This window comes from Myodes glareolus, chromosome 2 (genome assembly GCF_982192425.1).
Source record: "Myodes glareolus chromosome 2, mMyoGla1.1, whole genome shotgun sequence".
Classification (NCBI taxonomy): Eukaryota; Metazoa; Chordata; class Mammalia; order Rodentia; family Cricetidae; genus Myodes; species Myodes glareolus.
In genome coordinates this window covers 122,776,580-122,800,236 of record NC_142027.1, presented here as the reverse complement: position 1 = coordinate 122,800,236, position 23,657 = coordinate 122,776,580, and the positions used below count along the sequence as shown (strand labels likewise).

At 43.7% G+C, this 23,657-nt stretch overlaps 1 protein-coding gene across 8 annotated transcripts in view; it reads left to right on the top strand.

Annotated features, from left to right (window-relative positions):
- The window catches only part of Znf664 (zinc finger protein 664), a 30,991-nt gene extending 8,977 nt beyond the window's left edge, over positions 1 to 22,014 (top strand). For 4 of the 8 annotated variants that reach the window (XM_085678841.2, XM_085678836.2, XM_085678860.2 and 1 more), the window contains 2 exons: positions 18,139 to 18,202; positions 18,322 to 22,014. In XM_085678841.2, coding sequence (XP_085534967.1) covers positions 18,914 to 19,699 — 786 coding nt within the window. In that variant the 5' untranslated portion in view covers positions 18,139 to 18,202; positions 18,322 to 18,913 and the 3' untranslated portion in view covers positions 19,700 to 22,014. Of the gene's footprint in view, positions 1 to 179; positions 257 to 291; positions 381 to 3,251; positions 3,326 to 18,138; positions 18,203 to 18,321 lie in introns of all 8 variants that reach the window. The other 4 variants (XM_085678854.2, XM_085678845.2, XM_085678849.2 and 1 more) reach the window with 4 other exon arrangements.
- The last annotated feature ends 1,643 nt before the right edge of the window (positions 22,015 to 23,657 follow it).

The window sequence follows — 23,657 nt, the reverse complement described above, 5'->3', positions numbered from 1 at the left end:
AGTGCTCTTAACCACTGAGCCATCTCTCCAGCCCCATTCAACCCATTTTAAGAAAGGGGTATTGTGTTATCAGGATTCCTGACTCAGGACACCCTCAGGAACAAGGACATCCTTTCAAGGATAGTTGACCTTGCTTGTCTTTTCCAAACCTTTGGACTCATTTTCTCTTCTGCTTTCAGCTTCTTGCTGATGGATTCACCTTCCTCCAAACTGATTGGAATTCTGTGTTGGACCCTCTGCAGCACTTGTATACTTGGTAATCTTACAAGTTCTTCTTTTGTATTCTCTCAGGGTTGTTTATATTCTGGAAAGACAAAGAAAATCTGATTTTGTTGGTGCTTTAGATACTGTTCCAGACCCTGCCATAGGCCACAGTTAAGGTATGAAATCAGATAATGTGTTTGCTGTCATGGACTGAGAGGCACTTACAACTAGTGTGCTCAGTCAGGACCCATATCAGAACTGTGCAACTCCTCCTTTACAGCCCCCTTCTATCTATAGAGAAGCTGGTGAAAAACTGTCCCTGATGTACTTACTGAAGGTATTTGCTGTTTGCTTTGACAGTGTAGAGCCTGTCCTTGGCACTAACAGTCCCATTTCTCCTACACATGAACACTACTAACAATGCTGTGGACACATCTATCAGTAGTATGGCTCTCTGCCTGTCATGTGTTTCTCTCCCTAAAGTCTCAGAACAGTTTAGCATCACCCCAAAAACACAATTTACAGGGTGAGTACATGTCTGATCTGAGTGAAAACATGATAGCAAGTTGTTGCTGAAGTCCTCTGGTATCTTGTCATACCTCCCAAGAAGGTTGCCCAAGAAGGCCTAAAAACAGACATTGAAGTTTCTACCCAAGCTACCGTGGGTATGGGTCTATGATGGGGAATAAGTCCAGCAGTTACAATGACTGTATCCATCAGTGATGAACCAACCCATCAAACTGTGAGCATTATTAAGTGTGCAGGCATTATTAACTTTATCCTGTTAGTGCCTTGTAGGTTCTGGGACCTTCATTGTAATTCCTTTTTTCACCTTCAAGTGAAAGTTACTCAATAGGGAGGGTAAAGCCAGGCCAGGAGGCCCTCTGTTTGGCATGTGTTTGTTTTCAGTGTTCTCTGGCCTGAAGCATCAGTAAAAAGTGCCACTGGCTTTTCCCTCCCTGGGCTTCCTGCCAGCCAAGTCAACCATCCAGCACCAGTGACCTCCATCTTAGTCGGATATAGTTTCTTGCAGGAGAATCACTATGATACTGAGGGGAGTTGTACAGACAGCCTTGCTTTTCTTCCCCATAGTTTCTTGAGTATTTACTTTCCTTCTTTGGTTTTTCATGTCTTGGATCCTGTATGCTTACAGAGACCTCCTGGTATGACTGGTCTGTCCTGTCTTGTGAGCTCATTCATAGTACCCAGTTCTTCAAAAACGCCTATGCACCTCAGCTTTCCATGATGTAAACCTGGTACTTTTGTCCTCTCTGTATCTACTAGGACCCTAAGACTTATATAGCCTTGCAGCCACTGTGGCCCTGAGGACTCATTATGATCAGTTTTCCCGTTGCTTCACCATTTGTCCAAGATAGAAAATCTCGTTGAAGTATTTTATTTTTATGGTGTAAGTGCCCTTTGTGGGTAAGCCACTGAACATCTCTCCTTGCATCAGTCCTGAGTTCTGCTTACCCTGTCTTAGGTCAGGGTGCTCACTATCTGGCTCCTTGTTAGAGGACGTAGCCTGCTTGTGCTGTGTGTGTGTGTGTGTGTGTGTGTGTGTGTGTGTGTGTGTGTGTATGTGTGTATGTGTGTGTATTCACTTCTGTTTTGTTAAGTGGCCCAACTAAGGAGTTATGATCCAGGTATACCAGTAGCCAGTGCTAGGATCCCTGGGTCATATGATTCATAGAGACAACAGAGAAATGGGTATGGAAGGTGAGCTGGTGCTGAAAGGGGTCCACTTTCCACTTGCTAAAGACTGTCTTATCTCCTTACAACTAGCTGATCTGGGCCCATGCTGTTCTTCTACCGTTCTGCTTTTTCCTGGCAGTGTCTGGAGCTTTCTGGCTTATTATCTTGGGGCCTGAGCTCATTTTGTCCCTTTGGCACTTACTACTTACTGCTGCAGTAGAGGAAGAAAACTGGGTTAGTATGTGAGTCTTATCAAGAAAGGGAACAGATTTGGCCTACCTCTCCATCCTTTCTTTTTACTTCCCACCATCTTATAGTGTGTACCACTCTGGAGTAGGCAGAGTGTAGTTAGAGAAAGGGGCATTTTTATATTGTCATGCCCTGACCCTTACTAAGCCTTCTGGTCATACCCTGTGAGCTTCTATTTCATTGATTGCTTATTATGCTCTTCCTTCATAAGGACAGAGTAGATACCTCACCTCTTAAAAGGATGGTTGGATGAGGTTGTGCCTGGCATGATCCCAGCAGCTTTCTTAACTCTGGTCAGCTGTTCATGCTGAAGCTGATGGGGACATGTCACCAGTAGCAACAACATACCTAGTTAGTGTGAGACCAAGGATTTGAACTTGGATCTTTTGTATATAACCCCTTTGCCTTTCAGGTTATTCAGATGTTACATATACATTGACTAGGTAGAAAAGCTACGTTTAGTCCTTGTTTGTGCTATCCCGCAAAGGCTGTCATCTGTCCATTACATTGCTGCTTCTGTAGGTGGTGTTGAAGAGTGAGGACAGTAGTGGAGGGAGAGGCAAGGCGATAGACAAGGCTTTGGATGGAGAAGTCTTCATTACTGAAGATGAGGTCATAGCCTTCAGAAATCTTTGCCCATGAAGTAGCATATTTGGCAGACACCAGACTCTGTTATGCACTAATTAAAGTACAGAAAATAAATAAGTATTTGTTTAGCCACAACTGTACTCTGGGCACTCTGATAAGCACTTTTCTCTTCGTTTCTTTCTGTAATTATCTCAGCCAGTCAGTGGAGATGTTACTATCCTACTGGGCAGATAGCCTGAGATCAGCCAGGATCACTCAACAGGTGTCAGTGCCCAGGCCTCCACCCAGCTGTGCCAGTTTCTAGGTCATTTCAGCAAGATTTTGCTGAGGGAGCTATACACACCCAGGACTTCCCATCCTGTTCTTAGCACATGCATTCATCTTCACTCAGAAGAGAACTTGGCCTCATTCCCTTTATAATTGTCCGTTTCTGGACCCAATTTCATAGTTTTTGTAGAAATTTCTAGTTTAAAAAAATCAGACAACCTTTTCTGTCTTTTTCTTATTGGGCTTAGGCATCTGAAGTGCAGCACCACCAGGACAGAGTGAAGACATTTCGTCTTTTTGCCGCTGAAAACCCATGGTCCAGGTATACTTCAGTCTGTTATGAGTAAAATCAGGGATTCTAGATTTGGAGGTGTGTAAGGCGTGAAGAAAGAGAAAGAAGGAATGAGGTTGCCTCTCTGCTAGAAAGTCCTACAGTGGGCCTCAGTTCATGGTCTGCAGTCATGCTGGGTGACTATCTTTTCCCAGTTGGTAGTGGCAGATCCAGATAATAAGGCAGCAAGAATGACGTCAGACCGTCTGCTAATAAGGGAACAAAGTTTTTACACTTGATATGATTTTGAAAAAGGAGAAAGATAGAACTTGCTTGATGTCTCCAGTTTGGTTATAGAAGCCAACCCATAGTCAAATCCCCTTTTGACAAGTCTAAAAAGCAGCCTAAAGGTTTCAGAACCTAAAGGGAATTTTGAAATCCTTAGGGATGCATCTTCTGTTACAGTGGAAGCAGGACACTCAGAATCCACCAGGAGAAGCCAGCTGCTAAGGGAGCGTTTGAATCATTAATGACCCATTGCTGAGATACTGCCCAATGGCAGCCAGCTCCAGAGGGACAAGACAGTCTTTAGCAAAGTACAAAGTGGACCTCTAGTCCAACCATACAAAACAAATTCATGCAACCCCAGTATATGCTGGGACTGGTCTAAGTTGTACTCATACCTAGCTCTGACTATCTGTAGTTGGCCCTGAGGAGGAAAGAAGGCCTATTTTTCTCTCTGACAGGACACCACCCTGAGAAAGGGGGGTTTGCCATCAGCTGGAGGGTCAAGTTTGGTGCACAGAGGTGCAAGCCTTAGCAGCTATATTAGGAAAGTTGGAACAGCTGGTGAACCTTATAGATGGGGCCTCACTGTGACATGTGGGGCAGTGGTCCAGGACACATCTGACGTGAAGGATGAGAAAGAAGAGAACTGGTATCTTCAAATTGGAGTGCCAAATGAAGTCAGTATCAGGAGGACTCTGTAGCATAACCCTCCCTGGACAATGGAAAGGTGTCTTCTGGGCTGCTGGTACTGACAGAAGCAAAGGAGACCCTGGCCAAATTTTATAGTCCTAGTCATTGAGTGGCAAGTCCCGCTGAGATTCTTCTAGGGAAGATGGCTAAGTGAAGATGGATGTACCAGAGCTCTTAGCTAAGGCCGCTCCTTGGTATTCAGCTGCAGCTTTTGCAGTGGTGGTGTTGATGGGAGGAAGGTTACCTGACTGTTGTGTGCCTAGACCTGGGGGAGGAGTCATCCTATGGGGTTGGGGGCGAAAATAGCATATAGGCCTCGGTACCAAATGGTCTTTTCATTGAATTTGGTGAGATGGGGAACCTTGGAATTGTGCTTCCTCTCAGACCTGCCAAATTAGAACCTGGTGTATTTTGATCTCTGAGGCTTCCTGACTGCTTTTGAGGAGGGCTGCACTTGCTTATGAGTGGGGCACCCATCCTTCAGGGGAGCAGCTTAGGAACAAGTTTAGTAAGGTACTCCCACTTGGAAATCACACTCTGTTAAAACAGATACATTAGAATGCTCTTAGGGGATTTGAGGTTGGTTTTGTCTTGCCCCCGCCCCATGTTGATGACAATCTGATGGTAGGAATCAAGAAAGCACATGGAAGTTGTGCTGCTGTTCACATGTGCCCAAACCTCTTCCAGGGCGAGTTTTAGGTAGATTCTCAGCCCTTGGTGTCTCTGAGCCTTTTCAGGCTTGGAAAAATTATCAAAGAGCTTTAAAGTTCTATGGTTACAGGCTTTGATGTCTCCCAAAATAGAAATGAAAATTAAAATTTTAGAAGGATGTTAATTCCAGGCCAGTGAGATGGCTCAGCAAATAATGGTTCCTGTTCCAGTTCTGACCACCTGAGTTTGATCCCCATGATGAAGGGGAGAATTGATTGTTGCAAGTTGTTTTCTGATCTCTGTATTATGCCCTTTGGCAAGCTTTAAATGTTTTATCACTGTTTAGAAATGGTAAGAAAATCCTTGAGGAAGGGCTGCAATTGGGGTAGAGAATAGAAGCAAGAAAAAAAAAACTGTTCTCGATAGGATCCTATAGCTCCGGTATACTGTCTCTAACATTTGAGGATTTAGATCTTGGAGATAATGTGCATGAGGTCACAGTGCTAGTAAACTTAAGAACGGGTACCCAGATTCCAAGGTGTCTTTGGTATATGAGACACTGCCCATCCTAAGGCTCATTGGATAATGTGTAGTGAAGGAAGAAGAAAAGTAGAAGATTTGAAAAGATTTACAAGATTTCAGAGCTGGGGTGCTTGTTGTCAAGAACAAGCTTGAACATACCACTATCTCTGCAGAGCCTGCTGGTCCTGAGAAGGGCTTCAAGCTTCTCTGAGCCATCAAAATAATAATAATAATAATAATACACATGCATACATCGTTTTGTCTGTAGTTAACATTGGCACTTGGGTCAAATTTAAGGAGTGGAATTAGGGCAGTGGATTGTAGTGGGAAGAATGTGCATCATGACGAGTGTTGGTTACTGCTTCCACTCAGGCCACTTAGACTCAACACCAGACCTAGAGCACTGCTGTTCATCTGGTGTTCCTGAGACAAGACTTGTTTGGGTATTGTGGGTGGCGATAAGGCAGTGCCACCTGCACTGTATCCGTGGCATACATACTGTGTCTTGGCCACACTCTTTGTCCTGCTGCTACCAGCTACATGGGGGTGGGGAGAACTACTCACTGCTTATGGAACTTTGTTTCCTGGAGAAATGAAAACAGTGAAAGTACTAGAGTGGAAAGGGGGAAGTTAAGGGGTTTGTGAGTGTTATCTTTTGGAGGAAAATGTTAATGAATGAACTACCCCTTCCCTCTGTGTGCATAGGCAGGAGGGGAGTCCACCTTTTAGAGTGAGGCAGCCTTGGGAGAAGGATGGATCCTACGGAACATACACATCACTAACGGAGACATCCATTTTGTGTACTGTCCCCAGATGAAGCAGGGCTCCCAATAGTGTGCCTTTTCTTTCTTTAGTAGTTTCTCGGGCTGCTGTCATAAAGAGCTGTGGACAAATTTTATTCTTTCTGACTGCTATGAGGTGATGGTGGCTCTGCTCCTTCGGAAGCCTCAGGGAAGCTACAGTTTTGTCTTCTCCATGTCTGGGGGCAGACAATAGCCTTGATAAGCTTTGGCTCTTGTTCATATCTAAGTCTCCACTTAGTTGCCTCTGTGCCTGTAAACATACCACACTTTAAAAGCCATTAGGGCCCACCTTCATCTATTAAATTTTCATTTTAACCAGTTGAGGACCGCATCTCAGCCTGTGTTAATTTAAGAATGAGATTGGGGAGATGCCAGTGTATGCTTGTTTGCTTTGCTTTGCTTTGCTTTGCTTTGCTTTGCTTTGCTTTTCCTTTCTTTTCTTTTCTTTTCTTTTCTTTTCTTTTCTTTTCTTTTCTTTCTGATGGTTCTTGAAGAGTGTGGGCACTTGGTCCTGCAGTTAGAGCAAGGGGTTCTGTTACTGAACTATGGTCGGACTACATAGGAGAGGGGCTCAGGACCAGAGTGAGTGTTAAAGGAAAGGCCACATGGAGGGAAGAGTAGGAATTTCAGGAGCAAGGTCCAGAAGATTCTGAGAAAACAACATTGGTGGGGTGTTGAAGTGGGAGAGTGTATCCCCATCACAGAATTCAGAGTAATGTGTAGATGAGAAATAAGAGCTAGATCATATTTGTCTAAAACTCTTACTCCTCTAAGACTGCAGTCTCTCCTGAGGTGTCCCACCTTGTGCTCCCTGCTGTCAGTCTGCCCTTTGGGACTAGCTCTTAGTGCCTTCCTGTCTCTGAAAATTGAGACATTACCACCAGGGTTCTTAAAATGGGAATGGTTTTATTTCCTTGAAACCTAGTTCCACAGATATTTTACATGGAGTGTGTCTTGCTGGTGGGAGCTTCTGACCGAGGTCCTGCTTCTGTCCCACCCTCTGCCTTCCCCACACTGAACTTCTCCTTCCCTGCTAGTCTTCCTGTGGCTATCTTGTCTAGGGGTTTCAACTCAGAAGTGCTCATCAGTGTTCCTGGGGGAAGACCTCTTCCAGAGCCTAGTCAAAAGATTCTGGGATTGACATGTGTACTGCAGTCCTCATATTCTCTAGAGCAGGCACAATGCCTGGCCCTAATCGGGTGTCCATGGAACACAGACCCGTGTGCGTGTGTCTAAGAGGTTAGCAACAGGACTGTCATCTCTTCTAGGCTGGCAAGTATGATCACAGCCACTCATCAGCATGCCCTGAGGGAGCTGGGATTCAGGATCTTCCAGCACAGCCTTCCAGATCTCAAAGCTGCTGTGACTCATTACACTTCCCACCCATGTATCACCATCTTTCTTGGAGTCCTACCCAGCTACTATGTATGACACCATCTGCAGCTGTCAATGAAAAGTGATCCTGTAGCTGTTTCCCTCTGCAGTGTGAGAAGTGCTGGGGTAGAGAAATGGTCAGCATATCTGTTTTTCATTTTCTTTCCCCAAAAGCCACTCCTAATGCTTTGGATGGCTGATTGTATATCCCATACTGTGTGGGTCTGGCTCTAAGTGAGGTATAATGGACATGTCCACGGTCCTGACCTGGAGAGGCTACTCCCACACTCGGAGTGCTTCATAAGCACTCGGAGTTGCTGGTACTTCAGAGCACCCACAATTAGAGATCTCCAGAAAGCTTGCAGTGTTTCTCGGTTCCTTAAAAGAATCATTTTTACTTGACTTATGAGTAATAGGGTCCCTGTCTTGAAATTGCTGCTGATGTTTCTAAACAGTCCCATTTCAGATGCCCTCAGGGGAATGTGGACCTTAGGCTGAATTGCTTGCTGCCTTTCACTTTCAGGAAGGAAAGACTACAGTATGCATGGGTGCTGGGAGAGAGAGAGTATACATGTACATGCATATCCTGTGTAAGAAGTCATTATTCTCTGTACATGTGTAGAGGGAGTTGGCTGCAGGTCCAGGGGGTACATGTAGATGGTGCAGTAGCTGCCTACCAAGTTTGACAGAAGCCACATATATTCTCAGCTGGTGGGAGGCACAGAACAGTAATAGTGGAAACAGGTTATGTCCTATATCAGTGTGAGAAGGTAGAGATCTGGGTGGGCAGGCAGAGACTTCTGCAGTTTGTCCTTTTGGTGTATCTGTTAGAAAAACCCATCTTGCAGAAGGCTAGCTGTCAGCATTTCTTCACTAGCACCTGAGTGGTTGAGCGCTAAAGATAGACCTACAGGTGATCTTTTCTCCTGCTTTAGAACAACCGGTGCTGTCTTGTAAGGTGAGGCTGAGGATTTAGGTGGGGAGGAACCAGAAAGGAGAGTCCCAGCAGTGTGTTTAAAAGAACTAGCTGTGGAGTGTGAAGGACTGCAATTAGAGCTTCATTATTACAGGGCCATGTAAGCTGAAACTCCTAAATAGAAGGAAAATTGGGACAGAAGGGACTTGGAGAACAGAGCTGGCAGGAAAGCAGGTAAGGGTTGACAGTAAATTGTAGAATGGCTGGGTCAGTGAGAGAGAATGTTTGCAGGAGTACCTTAGACCATGTTAGTCATGACAAGTAAAGGCTATGGGATGGGGACTATTCCATGTGGGAGGTGGGCACACTGGAGCATCCTGAGTCCAGAGCTCTTTAGGGAATTTGCTGGCTCTTGGCTGGCAACTGCTAGGGGTTGAAGAAATTCTAGAGAACAGACAGGAACACATTCTATAGAACCCATAGAGGGGATAAACCACAGTGTCAAATAGAGGTTAGCAGCCTAGATGCTAGCAGAGGCTCTTGTCGTAGGCACAGGGGAACTTGTGAAAAGAGCATGGTGTGCTGTAAATTAAAATACTGGGTGAGTGTATATCCAGGACTTTCAGAAAAAAATAGGGAGACTTAGTGTCCGTTTGAGATTTGTGATCCCAGATGAAGTCTGATGACACTGTTTTGGTGCTCAGGATCGTGTGTAGACAAGTAGAAAGTTGATTTTGGAAAGATTGGGACATTGCTCAGAGTGGCATGAAAATTAGCAGTTAAGTGTGAGAGCATGGTGACCCCAGGAAGTTTGATTGGCATGAGTTTTTGAGCAGAGCTCCTGGTAAGGGCAGAGCCTGGGTGCCACCATGGGTGTGGTGGCAAAGCAGGGGTCCTGTGGGAACTGAGCTAGAATAGTGGGAAAGGAGTCAGCCAATATTTCATTGGTAGGACCAGAAGTGGTTAGGAGACTGGAGATGCTGTGAGCAGAGGCAACATCATAGTGTTCGCTAGGCAAAATGTTGGAATAGGGATATTTGTGGGCAAAGGATATTTCAATCTTTATGGACAGACAGAATGCTGGCAGACACAGAGGCTAAGCTAACCTTACCTCTTTTGTTGTGTGGGATGCTATTTGCATGGATTACCCATCTGTAACTGTTTACTCCATTCGGGAAATAACCAAGCCAGCTTAAAGATAAACAATTATATTTTTAATTGTTATAATGGGAAACTCATGCCACAGGAATGGGAAGTCCGAGTTCCGCTGTGTCCAGCAGGAATCACCCAGAGAGAGTGCACACCTGGTCCGTTCCAGTTTTTTTCCTGGGCTCCAGGTAGCCATGCCTTAACTAGGTTCCATTTCTTAAAAGTGATTGGTTAACAGAGCTTCCACCATCTCCTCCCCCTTTTGTCTAAACAAGATCGATCCAAACACAATATAACTATATACAATAGGAACAGATATCAAATATAAAATTACAAACAATTTAAGCAATGTTAAGCAAGGAACACATAACAAAAGTTTTACTAAACATTCTATTTCAAGGAATCTAAATCTTGAGGAGGGAGGAAGGTGGGGCAAAAAAAAAAGGAATCTAAATCTTGCATCAGAATTAAGCTTGGCTAAATCATGAGGAAGGTAACTACACAATCTAATCTTCAACCCCATCGAAGATCTGAGAAAGGAAACAATATATTACTTGAGTAAGCAGAAAGTGCAATCAAGCAACTTCCAAAATGTGCAACAAATAACAGAGACAACTGGTTACCTGGGCAATCACCCAGTCTCATTTGCAATGTTGAAGCAACCAACTTTGGCTAAGGCCTAAAATGACTGACAGACCATTTTCAAAGGCAAGAAACTTTTCAAAACTATCTTACCCTGTCTTGGCAGAATTTGATAGTCCTGTTTTATCCATTTAGGGATACTGTGTATCTTTGTCAGTGGTTGAAGTATGGACATTTCTTTGCACAAAGGCCAGTTCTGCCAAGAAGAAAACAAGCTCCAGGTGGAATGTCTTCAGTGCTCATCATTCTCTTGGGAAAAGATTGGTACTGCCAGGAGCAGTTATGTCTCACTCACTTCAGCAGAACTCTTAAGTTATTTAAATACCATTTTTTACAGTTCTTTGAAGTGGTTGAAGATTATCTCTCTCTATGCAGAATATAATCTCTATGTATCTAAAGAACCTGATTAGTCTAACTATGACAAACATAGATGACTCTTGATCTATAATTCTTAATACCTATATACCTTAAAAACTAAAACAATAAACAACTGTGCAATAAATGAGGACAATGACATCCAAATGTAAACAATGTATAAGTATCTTGATCAGAGGTAGAAATGTACACTGTAATATTGTAAATATATATCAATATATAAAAACGTTTTAAACAGGTAGAAGCATGCATGCATACAATATTCAATATTATTTAACTTTGTATCAATATACAAGAATCTATATCAATGTAATTGTCTATAAATAATAACTCACAAACCAATCTATTATCCCATCATCGCTTTTGACAGCAAGCATGGGACTTTTTAATTTTTCTGGCTAGACACGTCCTTCACAGTAACTGGGAATGACTGGACCACATTCGTCGTGGGGGCCTGCAAGAGGCCCCCCACGGTGTTTCCCAATGGTACCAGGTTGCCTTGTCTATCTTTTGTTGACTTACATCTATTGGTCCAATGTCTGCCTTTGCCACACCTCCTACATATACCTGAAGGCTGAGTCCTATTTTTGTCATTCCCAGAGGAGGCATTATTCCTAGAAATCTGTTGTCTACAATCCCTTCTCATATGTCCCATTCTACCACAATTAAAACATTTGGTATTTTGATGTCTTCTCTTACCATTGGAAATTGCTTTTTCTACCCAAGCTTCAGTACCATAATCAAGTGTCTTGACATTTATTGTATGCAAGACCCATTTACCCATGGGTGCTGATCTGATCTTTAAAGGCCCCAGGATTCTTCACATTCTATGTTGGCATTCTCATAAGCCAAAGATTTAATTATTATACGTCTTAACTTCTGGGTCAGTTACCCCTATTTGTACAGCCCTAGTTAGTATTTGCAAAAAGTCACTGAAAGGTTCTCTCTGACCCTGTTTAACCCTAAGATAAGAGATAACTCTTTTCTGGTTCCTGAATTCTGTCCCAAGCCTTTAAAGCCGCTGTGGTACATAGGGACAGGGTGTGGTCATCATAAAGAGCTTGATCCTGAGAATCAGAGTCAAGTCCCTTACCTAGAATTTGATCTAGGGAAATCTCAATTTCTTTTGCTTTTTCTTGTTCTAAAATTCTTGCTTCCTCTTTAAGAAAGCTTTTCCAATGCAATTGTGGCCCATTTTCTAGTACTGCTGATATTAACTGAGCCCAATCGTGAGGTTTGGTTTTGTTACTGAAAGCCCAGGTTTTGGCCGTCTTCCTAACAAAGGACGAATGTAGTCCATAAGCCACAATTGCTTGTTTAATTTCTTTTAGATTAGTCATACATATGGGCTCCCATGTATATTCCTTGACAACCTTAGGGTATTTGGAGCCAGATACTTTTTCTGATGATGTTATTACTGAAAAGGTGGGTAGAACTCTGGGGAAGCTAGCCCAGAGATTTTTACATACTGATAAGGTTAAATTTTTCCTTTTTACCTTTTGCTTCTGGTCATCAAAGTCGATAATTTTCTTAATATTTTTAAATCTGTTTACCAATGCCTTTTGTAATGTCTGTACCTCCTGTCTAGTATTCTACTCTAATGTCCTCATTGAGGATTTCAAGGTATGAAGTCTGTCCAGTAGAGATAATGTCTCATCCTTGGACATAATTTTCATGGCATGCATATTATATTTTTGGAGAGACATTTTATCAGTCAATCTGTCACACCCCTTTGACACTGTCCGATTAATACAATCAACTGTGTGAATTCTCTGAAATAATGTTTTAACACCCACTATCATGGACTGGGTTTTATGTGCCAAATCAGCTGTTTCCTCCTCCAGAGTGCTGAATCTCTCTTTAAATGAATTACTTTTATGTGCCAAATCAGCTGTTTCCTCCTCCAGAGTGCTGACTCTCTCTTTAAATAAATTACTTTTATGTGCCAAATCAGCCGTTTCCTTCTCCAGACTGCTGAATCTCTCTTTAAATAGTCTACCTTTTCCAAAAATATCTCAGTTGACCAAGTCTTATTAAGTAAAGTTCTAATATCCTCTTTCATATGTGCAATCTCCTTTTTGAAAAGTTTGTTACCAGTCTGTATCATTTCTAAAAGCACCTCATTCGACTGAGTTTTGTTCTTCAAAGTGTTTTTTTCCTTTAGATTTATGGCCTCCTTTTTAAGAGTTTTGTTCTTCAAAGTGTTTGTATTTTCCTTTAGATATATGGCCTCCTTTTTAAGAAGTTTCGTACTAGTTTGTACCGTGTTTAAAAGTACCTCAGCTGACTGAAAATTGTTAGTTAAGGTGGTCGTGTCCTTTTTCATATTTCCAACTTCTTTCCTAAGAAGCCTGGATTTAGTCTGTAAAGACTGCATCATTTTTCTATTGTCAAACCATACTTTTAAGAAAAAAATATTGAGGACAAAACTAAGCCCTAGAAATAAGAATAGTGATGTAGAAGAGGCGTCTTGTCAGACCTCACACATGGTGTAAGTGAAAAGACTATTGAAACCTTGGACAGTTAGATTGACATATTGCCCTTTTTAAATCAGTAACTTATGAATTATATTTAGAATAATAAAGCTCACCTGTGGTTTAATCAGCTGGAGTAGGTGCAGTAACCATTACCTGCCAGTAGGTGTCGCAGTGCACTTGAATCCTTGTGTTTGGTTTGGATCTGATTTTAGGTTAAATGCTGAAAAATATGCTTAAATCAAGAAGTGTTTTTTTTTTTAAGTATAAATCACAAACTATGTGTTCTGTGAAGGTCCTTCAGCAGAGGAAGGCAGGCACCTCCCCACTCTGGCAGCGGTGGTGGAACTGGGCTGGGTGCAGGCTCCTTGGTTGTTGCCCACGATGGCGGTGGCTGCGCTGGACACGAGCTCCTCAGCCTTTTCTGCCTTGGCCTCCCACGTCCCTGCACTGCCTGAGCATCTGTGAGTGCAGAAAAAACTATACCCCAAAGTCAGCCAGTAGTGGCTAAACAGGGCCACTGTGTGGGAATTCTATGCTGTGGCTGGCCAGACCCACCAAAGAATCAAGCAGACCCACATTGAGCACCACCTGTAACTGTTGGCTTGATTCGGGAAATAACCAGGCTAGCTTAAAGATAAACAATTATATTTTTAATTGTTATAAGGGGAAATTCACGCCACAAGAATGGGAAGTCAGAATTCCGTTATGTCCGGCAAGAGTCACCCAGAGAAAGCACGCACCTGATCTGTCCCAGTTTTTTTCCAGGGCTCCAGGTAGCCATGCCTTAACTAGGTTCCACTTCTTAAAGGAGATTGGTTAACAGAGCCTCCCCCATCACTCAACTGAATTTTGAGACTGGTGTTTTGTGTCTTTCTCAGGACTTTATTACAGCAGTTGTATATGCAGAGGCCTCTCATGCTTTCTATGAATTTCAAAGTAAACAAAGGAACAAATGGACTCCTAGGAATCTGAATACCACCTGCTGCATGTTCTTGTTTCTGGTCATTCCCAGAACTAGTCTCTGATTTGACTGCAGATTACTAATTGCTATTGGTCTTGGTAACCTGAACATGTATGCCTTTTTTTTCCCCCAAATAGAACAAAGCACAGAACACTGTAGTCTTGAGCTCCCAGAGTCAGCTCCTTCTAAAGGCCATATACATTATCTGGGGCCTGTGTGTCAGGTCTGGTGCTAAGGGAGAATGTGTCTAAATCTCTTTCTCTTCATTCCATTCAGCATATGTACCTCACTCAGGTTTCCCATCTTTGGAAAACCATAATTTTCCCACCCCTGTTCCAACTGCCATCAGCTCTCAGCTACTCTGCATACATCTTCCTGTGATGTTCTAAGAGTTACTTCCCAGGGTGCCATCCAGCCAACCTCACCTGGCTAGTTTCTAGTTTCCTCTCAGCCAGTAGGGACAGCTGTGTGTCTGTGTGGACGTCCTGATCTCTGCCTGTTTCACAGTAGCTGGCTGAAGTTGGAGGCTGTGTGTGTGGCTGCAGCTTTCCAGTAATAACAGGGGTCCCCCTACCCAGGTGTCCATGTAGATGTTGCATAGTTACAACCTACCATCCTCTGCTTCTACCTCAGAGAACTGGCATCCAGTGTTGGCACCTACATTTTCCTAGTCCCTACCCCACAGTGTGCCACCTCCCCAGCTGCTACTGTGCACCCTTACTCTTCATTACTGGGTAGAAACTCTGGGCCTATGTGGAGAAATCCCTCTGAATTTCAAGAGCTCTTCTTATTCAGTCAATAAACTTAAACTTTCTGGTCAACTGTGAGTGTGTACCAGGGAACGTTAAAGGAAGCCATTTTTTCCAATGTCACTACCAGCAGCCCTTCCTCCACAGCCTGATTCTGAATTTTTTTTCTAAGCAGAGCGGCTATCACTCAAGTTTTGCCTCAGGCTAGGTCTCAATTGGAGTATCTGTTTCTGCTCTGTTCTCTTCTCCTGATCTTACTCCCTGGAGCCTAAGAGGAGAAGGAGTGCAGGTGTAGTAGCAGCAATACAAAACTACGTGTAGCTTTGTGGCCTGACAGCATCTAAAGGAAGTCTGTCATCAGCTGTTCCCCATCCTGTCTATGTTCTACCATCAGAATCTTCTTTGCAGTGCCACAGTCTAGAGCCTCTTTTTGGCATCCTTTTCTGTCATTTAAGACTCATTTCTTGACCTCTTGCCTCGTGGCACCAGTCCTCAATTGCACCTGCAGTGTGAGGGTCAGTTTGAGCAGGCAGGCATGCCAAGTGGGCTCTGCTGGTTTGAGGATGAGGCATAAGGCCAAGTCCTAAAGCATTCTCAAAGCCAAACTTTTAAACCCACAGGCACATCACTGAGCCACAAACCACATGGCACATCACTGAGCCACACCTTTGTCTATAGAGGTTTAATCTGCAGAGCTTTGTCTAGTATTCAGACCTTGGACTGCTTCCCTAGTATATTTTCTGAAGTTTCATTTGCTTTTTTTGTCTTTTTGTTTTTTGTTTTGTTTTCCTAAAAATTATGTCTGAGGTTGACTCAGAGAAAGACCAGTGGCTGGCTTCCTTTGTCCTCTGCCCTGCCTTTCTCAGCTCTTCTGAGATACTTACAGTTCATGCTCCTGGGTGCAGGCTCAACTGGAAACTTGAGCCATTTGGGGTTTCATTAATATCATGGCACCCCTGGGTAGTGGTATGCCTGGTCCTCAGCCTTTTTTGCTGTTGCTGAAGAACTTGGGTTAGGGGAAGTTTTCTTGGCGCTTCAGTCAGATACACAGTGTTCTTCCACATCCTTTTCTGTACTCTGGATTCAGTGGCTTGAAAGGCTTGCCCTTTGTGCTTTTTATTTTGCCTGCCTTTATTTTTTCTTATTTTGCTTCTAAAGACCATATCATCATGCCACTCCTGTGGATGTCAGGGTGACCCAAGACTAAACATTGCTTTATGTAGTACAATGGCATTTCCCTGTAGGTACAGTGCCCATATGCCGCCCAATACCCTCTCCTTTTAGCTATTGGTTTATTTATATCAGGTTCCAAAGGAAGAGCTGCTGTTGTAGGGTGGTCCAACTGTCTTTGATCCAGAGCCCCACCCCTTGCGCCCTTGACCTCTTGCCACAAACAGGGTAATAGCTTGTCTATACAGCCTGGTTCAGGTTTCTCTGCCTGCTCCCTGGCAGCTTACCCCAGAGGTTCAGTTTGACCTGGACAGTGATCACTGCCTTGTTGTGAGGATCTCACAGCCCTAACACTTTGACTCAGAGCAAACCAATTGATTTTTGCCATCTCTCTGTTGACATTTTGGTTACCCACCATGTACTCTATATATGAAGCAGTTGTTAAGTGTCATTTTAGGGGCTGTAGAGATGGCTCAGTTGGTTAGGCACTCTTATTGCTCTTCTTGAGGATCGGGGTTTAGTTCCCAGCACCCACATCAAATAGCTTCCAACCACCTGTAACTCTTAACTTCAGAGGATCTGACGCCTTTTTCTAGTTTGCGCGCATGTGTGTGCGCGCACACACACACACACACACACACACACGGCATGTATACATATAGTCATAAAAAACCAAAAACCTTTTTAGAAGTCTCCTGTTTTATGGAGCCTTTTTAAGAGTTGTGGAGATGGCTCAGTAGGTAAAAGCAGATGTTTAAATCTGTAGAACCTTGGTAAAGTTGAGCATGGGCACGAGCATGTTAGTGTGTGTATGTTGTGTGTCGCTTATATAGTGAATTGGGAGGTGAAGACAGAAGACTCCCTACAAGCTCCCAGGCCAGCTAGCCTGACAGCACGTAATGACAAAACAAAAGACTGTCTCAAACAAGGTGGAAACTAAGGACCAACTCTTAAGGTTTTTCTTTGACATCATGTGTGCCATCATGTATGCACACACATGCACAGAGAATGAAAAAATAAAGACCTATTGATGCCATTTTATTCATTAATTAATGTATCACTGTATAAAATGTATGAGATGAAAAGATTACTGGCATAGCCTCAGATAATTTCCAGTGAGTGTATTGGGGATTTTGCTTCTTTTGTTCCCTCATCCTCATCCTGCTTTTGTCCCCTCTACTATCAGAAGCCTGAAATAAGGCAATGGCAAATGTTTTCCCATCTGCTCTCTAGAATGAGACAGCCCTGGTCAGGTATGGGCAGGAGTCCTAAAGGATCATGGACATGCTTAACAAACACTACCTGCCAGAGCATGATAGTAAGCAGCATGCCAAGTTCACTCCTCAGTACTCAACATCCCAGTACAGGAGGGTTCAAAACCCAGGGAAACAAAGAAAATAATTACAAGTTGTATGTGCTTTGAAGAAACCGAATAAGATTAACTGCTAGTAAAGGGGCCTCCTTTACTCAGGGAAGTGGGAGCTGACACGGCTCATGGGAGAATGGATCCAACCCTGGGAGCAGTATGGAAAGGCCATAATGCAGGCTGAAGTTGGGTTGTGTGGGAACTGAAGAGGAAAGCCAAGTACAGAAATCAGAGAGGACCAAGCAGGCCATGCAAGGCTTCAGTGCCAGGGTAAGGTTCAGAAGCTCTTGATTAGCATGCCAGGAAGACCTTGTGAATGGTTCAGCTAGGGAATGTTTCATACTGATATATCTTCTTTCTCATATGTGGGGTCAATCTTTCAAAGCAGAAATACTTTTTTTTCCTGTTTTGGTTTTTCAAGAGAGTGTTTCTCTGTAACTTTGGAGCCTGTCCTGGAACTAGCTCTTGTAAACCAGGTTGGCCTTAAAGTCATAGAGATTGTCTGCCTCTGCCTTCTGAGTGCTGGGATTAAAGGCGTGCGCCACCACTGCCCGGCTGAGATACTTTTTCTTGTTCTTCTGCAAGACAGCTATTCTTTGAATTTGCTTATGGGTCTTGGGAGGAATTCTCTTCTTTCAGATTCTCCTTGATGTTCAGATAATTGATAAGCTGTAATTGATCACGTACTTGGCCTAGAACAGGAGCATGATATCTTCAAATTCTCTTCTCAGACCTGCAAGTCCAAGAGACATCAGCCCGCTGGAAGAGAGAACTGCCTCTTCAGGATCGAAAAAGGTGTGTGTGTGTGTGTGTGTGTGGTCATCTCTGTTCCATTTAAGTAACATTAATCCTGAAATCAATGGACGTTTCTGGGCAGAAAGGACATTGCATGTTGTTTATTGTTTGTATTGCAGAAAACCAGCGTGCACTCTATAGAGTTCCCAGGAGCAAGACTGGCTGTGCCTGGAGCCAAGGAACCTTCATGCTGTCAAGGCCTGCCATCTGATGGGCAGAAGGCAGAGCGACATTCTGACTCAACTGAAGGTGCTGCCAGGGCTCACCACCAGCTGGCACCTTCTGCCCTGGGGAAACAGATCACACTACACAAGCTTTGTTTTATGAGTGAAAAGTAGAAGAGTACTGAACATCAGAAAGACTCCGGGGGTTCAAAACAAAGGCTTACTCTTTCCTGCCCCTGGAATGTTGACTGCAAGGGATCTAAAGGAAAGAAAGCTCTGTGCTGGTGAGCTGTGGGATTCATATGAAAGTCAGTGTGACTTTTTAATCAGTAAGAGCGCTGAGTGAGTGAGGAACACTATGCAGGAAGAAGCCTTCCACAGAAAGACAGGCAGGGAGAAGCTGAGGTTGATGGTAAGCTTGCCCAATAGAGCAAGCCTGAGATAGATTGCCAAGATGGCAAAATAATAGGCTTTATGAAGTAGCAGTCCTGAAACTCAAAGTTGTAAGGACACTTTCTTCTCTAAGTCACGATACCAAATAGGAAAAATGATCTACAAGTGCCCCATGTGCAGGGAATTTTTCTCTGAGAGAGCAGATCTTTTTATGCATCAGAAAATCCACACAGCAGAGAAACCCCATAAATGTGACAAGTGTGATAAGGGTTTCTTTCACATATCAGAACTTCATATTCATTGGCGAGACCACACAGGAGAGAAGGTCTACAAATGTGATGACTGTGGTAAAGATTTTAGCACGACAACAAAACTTAATAGACATAAGAAAATCCACACGGTGGAAAAGCCCTATAAATGCTATGAGTGTGGCAAAGCCTTCAACTGGAGCTCCCATCTTCAAATCCACATGAGAGTCCACACTGGCGAGAAGCCATACGTCTGCAGTGAGTGTGGGAGGGGCTTCAGTAATAGTTCTAACCTTTGTATGCACCAGAGAGTTCACACTGGGGAAAAGCCCTTCAAATGTGAAGAGTGTGGGAAAGCCTTCAGGCACACCTCCAGCCTCTGCATGCATCAAAGAGTCCACACTGGAGAGAAGCCCTATAAATGTTATGAGTGTGGGAAGGCCTTCAGTCAGAGCTCCAGCCTCTGCATCCACCAGAGAGTACACACAGGGGAGAAGCCCTATAGGTGTTGTGGGTGTGGGAAGGCCTTCAGTCAGAGTTCCAGCCTCTGCATCCACCAGAGAGTGCACACAGGGGAGAAACCTTTTAAGTGTGATGAGTGTGGCAAGGCCTTCAGCCAGAGTACAAGCCTTTGCATCCACCAGAGAGTACACACCAAGGAGAGAAACCATCTCAAGATATCAGTTATATAAAGATGTTTTGCTAAGAATTAAAAATTTTAAGCCCATAAGTGCCACTAGGAAGGAAACCCCAAATCCACCTACATTGACCCTGGGAACATCTACAGTAGTCCCCAGAAAAACATTCTTTCTGAGGAGGTTTTGGTGAGGTTGTGTTTTTCTGAACTTGGAATTCTTTGTATGTGCCCAAGATGGAGTATTGTGTCCCTATCACAGGTGTGGTGTTTCTAGGGGCTCTGGCAATATGCCTCGGCAGTTGAAATAATGCTCAAAACTCATGAGTCTTGCTCAGTCTGAGTCACCTTTTGTCTGTGCTGTGCTTCTAGGCAACATCAGACACCCCCTTTTGGAGCACATGCTTCTTCCTCTATTGAAGCCTACCTACCGGTCAGTGCATTTAAAGATGGACAGCTCCCTTGAAGGCTGCATCCTGGTATTTCAAGGTTTCCACTTGAGTCAACCCTGACATAGCTTTTCATATATCCCATTATTTCTGAATCCACCTTACCTCATGTCCTCAGAGTACCTTTAAATACCTACCCCTTCCTAGATGGCATTAAATTTCATTTCAGATTTTAGGAGAGTCATAAAATGCACTCACTCAGCTGATCAGGAAATCACTGGCAGATATACATGCTCTGGAACTTTTCTTTAGTTTGTGAACTCTGCTAATCACTGTGTCTCTAAGTTAAACTTATTTTCTAGTGGCTGCGTCACATGCTTTAACTTGAAATTTTTTTAAGTAGCTGAATGTATATATCAGGGAGGAAGAAGCAAGCAAACTGAGCTTGTCTGCTTCAAGAGTGACCCTCTTGGGCTCCTTTTAGAAGTGGTGGGGTTCCCTACCAGCTAGGGAGGCCTTGGGAGGGCTAATTGGGGAGTCACTGAGGATGAATCTGTCATCTCAGGCAATAATGTGTAGGTGTCATCATGGATCACATACAGTTCTTTTTAGGCATGAGTGTGTTGCTAATCCATCATCCTCATTCATTCACTGAGTATTTATTGAATGCCTCCTGGGTGTCGGACATGTACTGGGTGCTGGGAGTGCCACTGGATCATGAAATTCACCTCTGGAGGAGACGGGATAAGCAAGTTAACACATAAATAATGTAGTTTGCGGTAGTGATTAAGTGCTATGAGAAATTAACTAGGTGGTATGTAGAGGGGGGTGGGGGGTCAGGTACTCTGCGCTGAAGGTGCTGGGGCTAGATGAAGGGAGCAGTGACAGTACACAGCACAGGTGCTGCTGGCTCTGGAGATGCAGGTGCTTGGAGGTAGTTTGCGGGGAGGGGAGGCGCTGAGCCAGGAGCTTAGTGGCTAAGCATTAATGGGCCTGTTGTGTTTGTTTTGTTTCTACTGACTGATGCTAAAACTCTCGGAGGAACTCAAGGGATGTTGAGAAGACCAAAAGTCCCCAGTGACACCAACACAAAGCTCCCATTTCCATTTCCTTCTCATTCCTGTTCTCAGTCTCCCACATGCAGTCATTTGCTCAGGAAGTCTTTGGAGAAACTAATGACCTGTAAGTCTAAAGTGTGTGACTGGCTTGGTAGCTTCTGCCAGCCATTTAAGGCTGGAGAAAGAACTTCCCATATGGTCAGAAATACGAGACTGCTTGATTTTTCTCTGCAGGTTTGTTTTTTTGTTTTGTTTTGCTTTTTAGGTGTTTGGCTGGAAGAGGGATTTGTAAAACTGAAGCCTTGGTGCATAGAGGAGGCTTCTTTGGAGCACACAGTCAGTGGGTCATGTTTGGGGATGACTCTGTTACCATGCATTTCAATGCAGACACCTTCAGGCAAGCCTCTGATCTGCTGATCACTCACTGCCTTCCCCCTCTCCAGAGAGGACTATTGGCTAACAAAGCCCCTTCCTGGCCTCACAGCCACCATAGCAATTTACTGTAGTGTCTTACACTTCAATGTCACCACAGCGTGGAGCATTAGAGGAAAACCTAGACTTTTAGTTGATAGAGAGCCAATTGAAATATCATCAATAGAATTTTAGTTTTAGGAAAAATTGGTTTGATTTCTAGCTTTATTACTATTAGGTATGTAAGCTTGGGCAAATCACTTAATCTTCAGGTCTAGTTTTCTCAGAATGAGGACACTGGACTAAATGATTTCCCAATTTCCAGCTAGTCCTAGAGTTCTATATTTCTACATAGTTGAATTATTTTAACATGCTGTTGCTGGGGAATACAACTAACACTTTTGAAGCTACTAATTTTATGTCAAGCTTTAAAGTCCATAATTGTTATCTTCAGAAAATATTATTTGACCTACAGTATGTCTAAATCAATTTAATAAAATCACTTTATAACAGGACCCAATGTTTCCTGTGTTGTATATGAGTTCAATAGTCCTGGGGCTTGTGATTGGCTATCCTTGTGTTATAGAATAGGTTTTCATACGAAATTTAACCTTAAAATGTTGGTAGAACTCATATTCTGTGCATGTCGTTTCTGTCATCTTCCTGGACCCTTGGGCATGTCGATGAGCCCATTCTTGTCTGTTATGACTGGTGCACACTTGGTGCATGTACGTGATCCATTGTGAAGCAGCCATCAGCTCTGAGGAACAAGTTACATTCAGGTCCCTGAGATGGAAGTGACAGCTGCCTACTCTCCAAAGGGAACAGGGTTTGGGAGGGATGATAATGGGACCCTTCTGGTGCCTGGGTACAAGGTCCACAAGGAAGGACTTGAAATCTATGTAACAGGATGCACCTAGTCTGCTCAGATGGTGTACCTCAAAGGCATGTGTGTGAGTGGGTGCTCTTTGACTTGGGCCTGCACGTATCTCCACCTTTTAGCCAGTGTGGCTCTAGTATGTAGAGCCACACACTCAACTGTTTTTCTGTGCTATTATCTTCAGAAGGTTGAAGTGTGAATAGGAGGCAAGGATCAGAAGCAGATGGAAGAGTGCTCAGTGAAGTCAGCATGAGGAGTTGTGAACAGCTGACATCTCACAGGGCAAGAGCTAAGCAGAAGACCAGACCAGGTTCAGGTGGTGCAGCACGTACCAACTTTTCACAGTGCCTTTCATTGCCTGACTACCTGTAGACTAGCTGAAAACACCTAGTAAGGTCAGAAATGTTTAGTTGTGGAGTGGTTATCTGATATGCACAGGGCCCTGGATTTGATTCTTAACACTGTAGAAAATTCTCCAGATATCCAACTCACCTAATGCTAAGTCTGTGTGTGGACTGCCAGCAAGGATGTGACTGAAGTTTCCATCAGGGCGCAGGTGGGTGAAACTTGTTTTTGGAATAAGGCAACTACATTTGCAATTCTTGTGTAGGTGAACTTTTGCATTCCATTCTTTCTGTTGTTTTTTCTCAGGACAGTTTTCTTGACATAACTGCTGTGACTGTCCTAGAACTTGTTTTGTAGGCAAGACTGGCCTTGATCTGCCTGCCTCTGCCCGGGATTAAAGGCATGTGCCTGCCTGGCTTTGCATTCCATTTTCATCTCTGCTCTTATATTTGTATTTCCTGAATGATGTTTTTGAAAACATGCTCCCTCTGAGTCCCATTTGCCCTCACCAAGTTCTCTTGGCCCTGATCATGATCAGCCCTGAATCAGTGGGTGGTTCTGTTTTGAGAGGTTGACAGTATTCTGGGATCTACGGGGTTTGTTTTGTTTTGTTTTGTTTGTTTGTTTGGTTTTTGTTTTGCTTTTTTGAGATAGGGTTTCTCTGTGTTGCTTTGGCTATCCTGGAACTCACTCTGTAGACCATTATGGCCTCGAACTCATAGAGATCCGCCTGCCTCCTGGGTGCTAGGATTAAAGGCGTGCACCACCTGGCTTTGGGTGACCTCTTTATTCCATTCTCCTGCAACACCCTCTCCCACCCCAGTACTTCCTGGGGCTTGCTTACTCAATGCCTGCCTTGCTTGTGTCTTTGGAGTCATTCATTGTCTGGCTGCTTTGTAGGTCTGGACCCTGGATGAGTACCAAGCACACCTG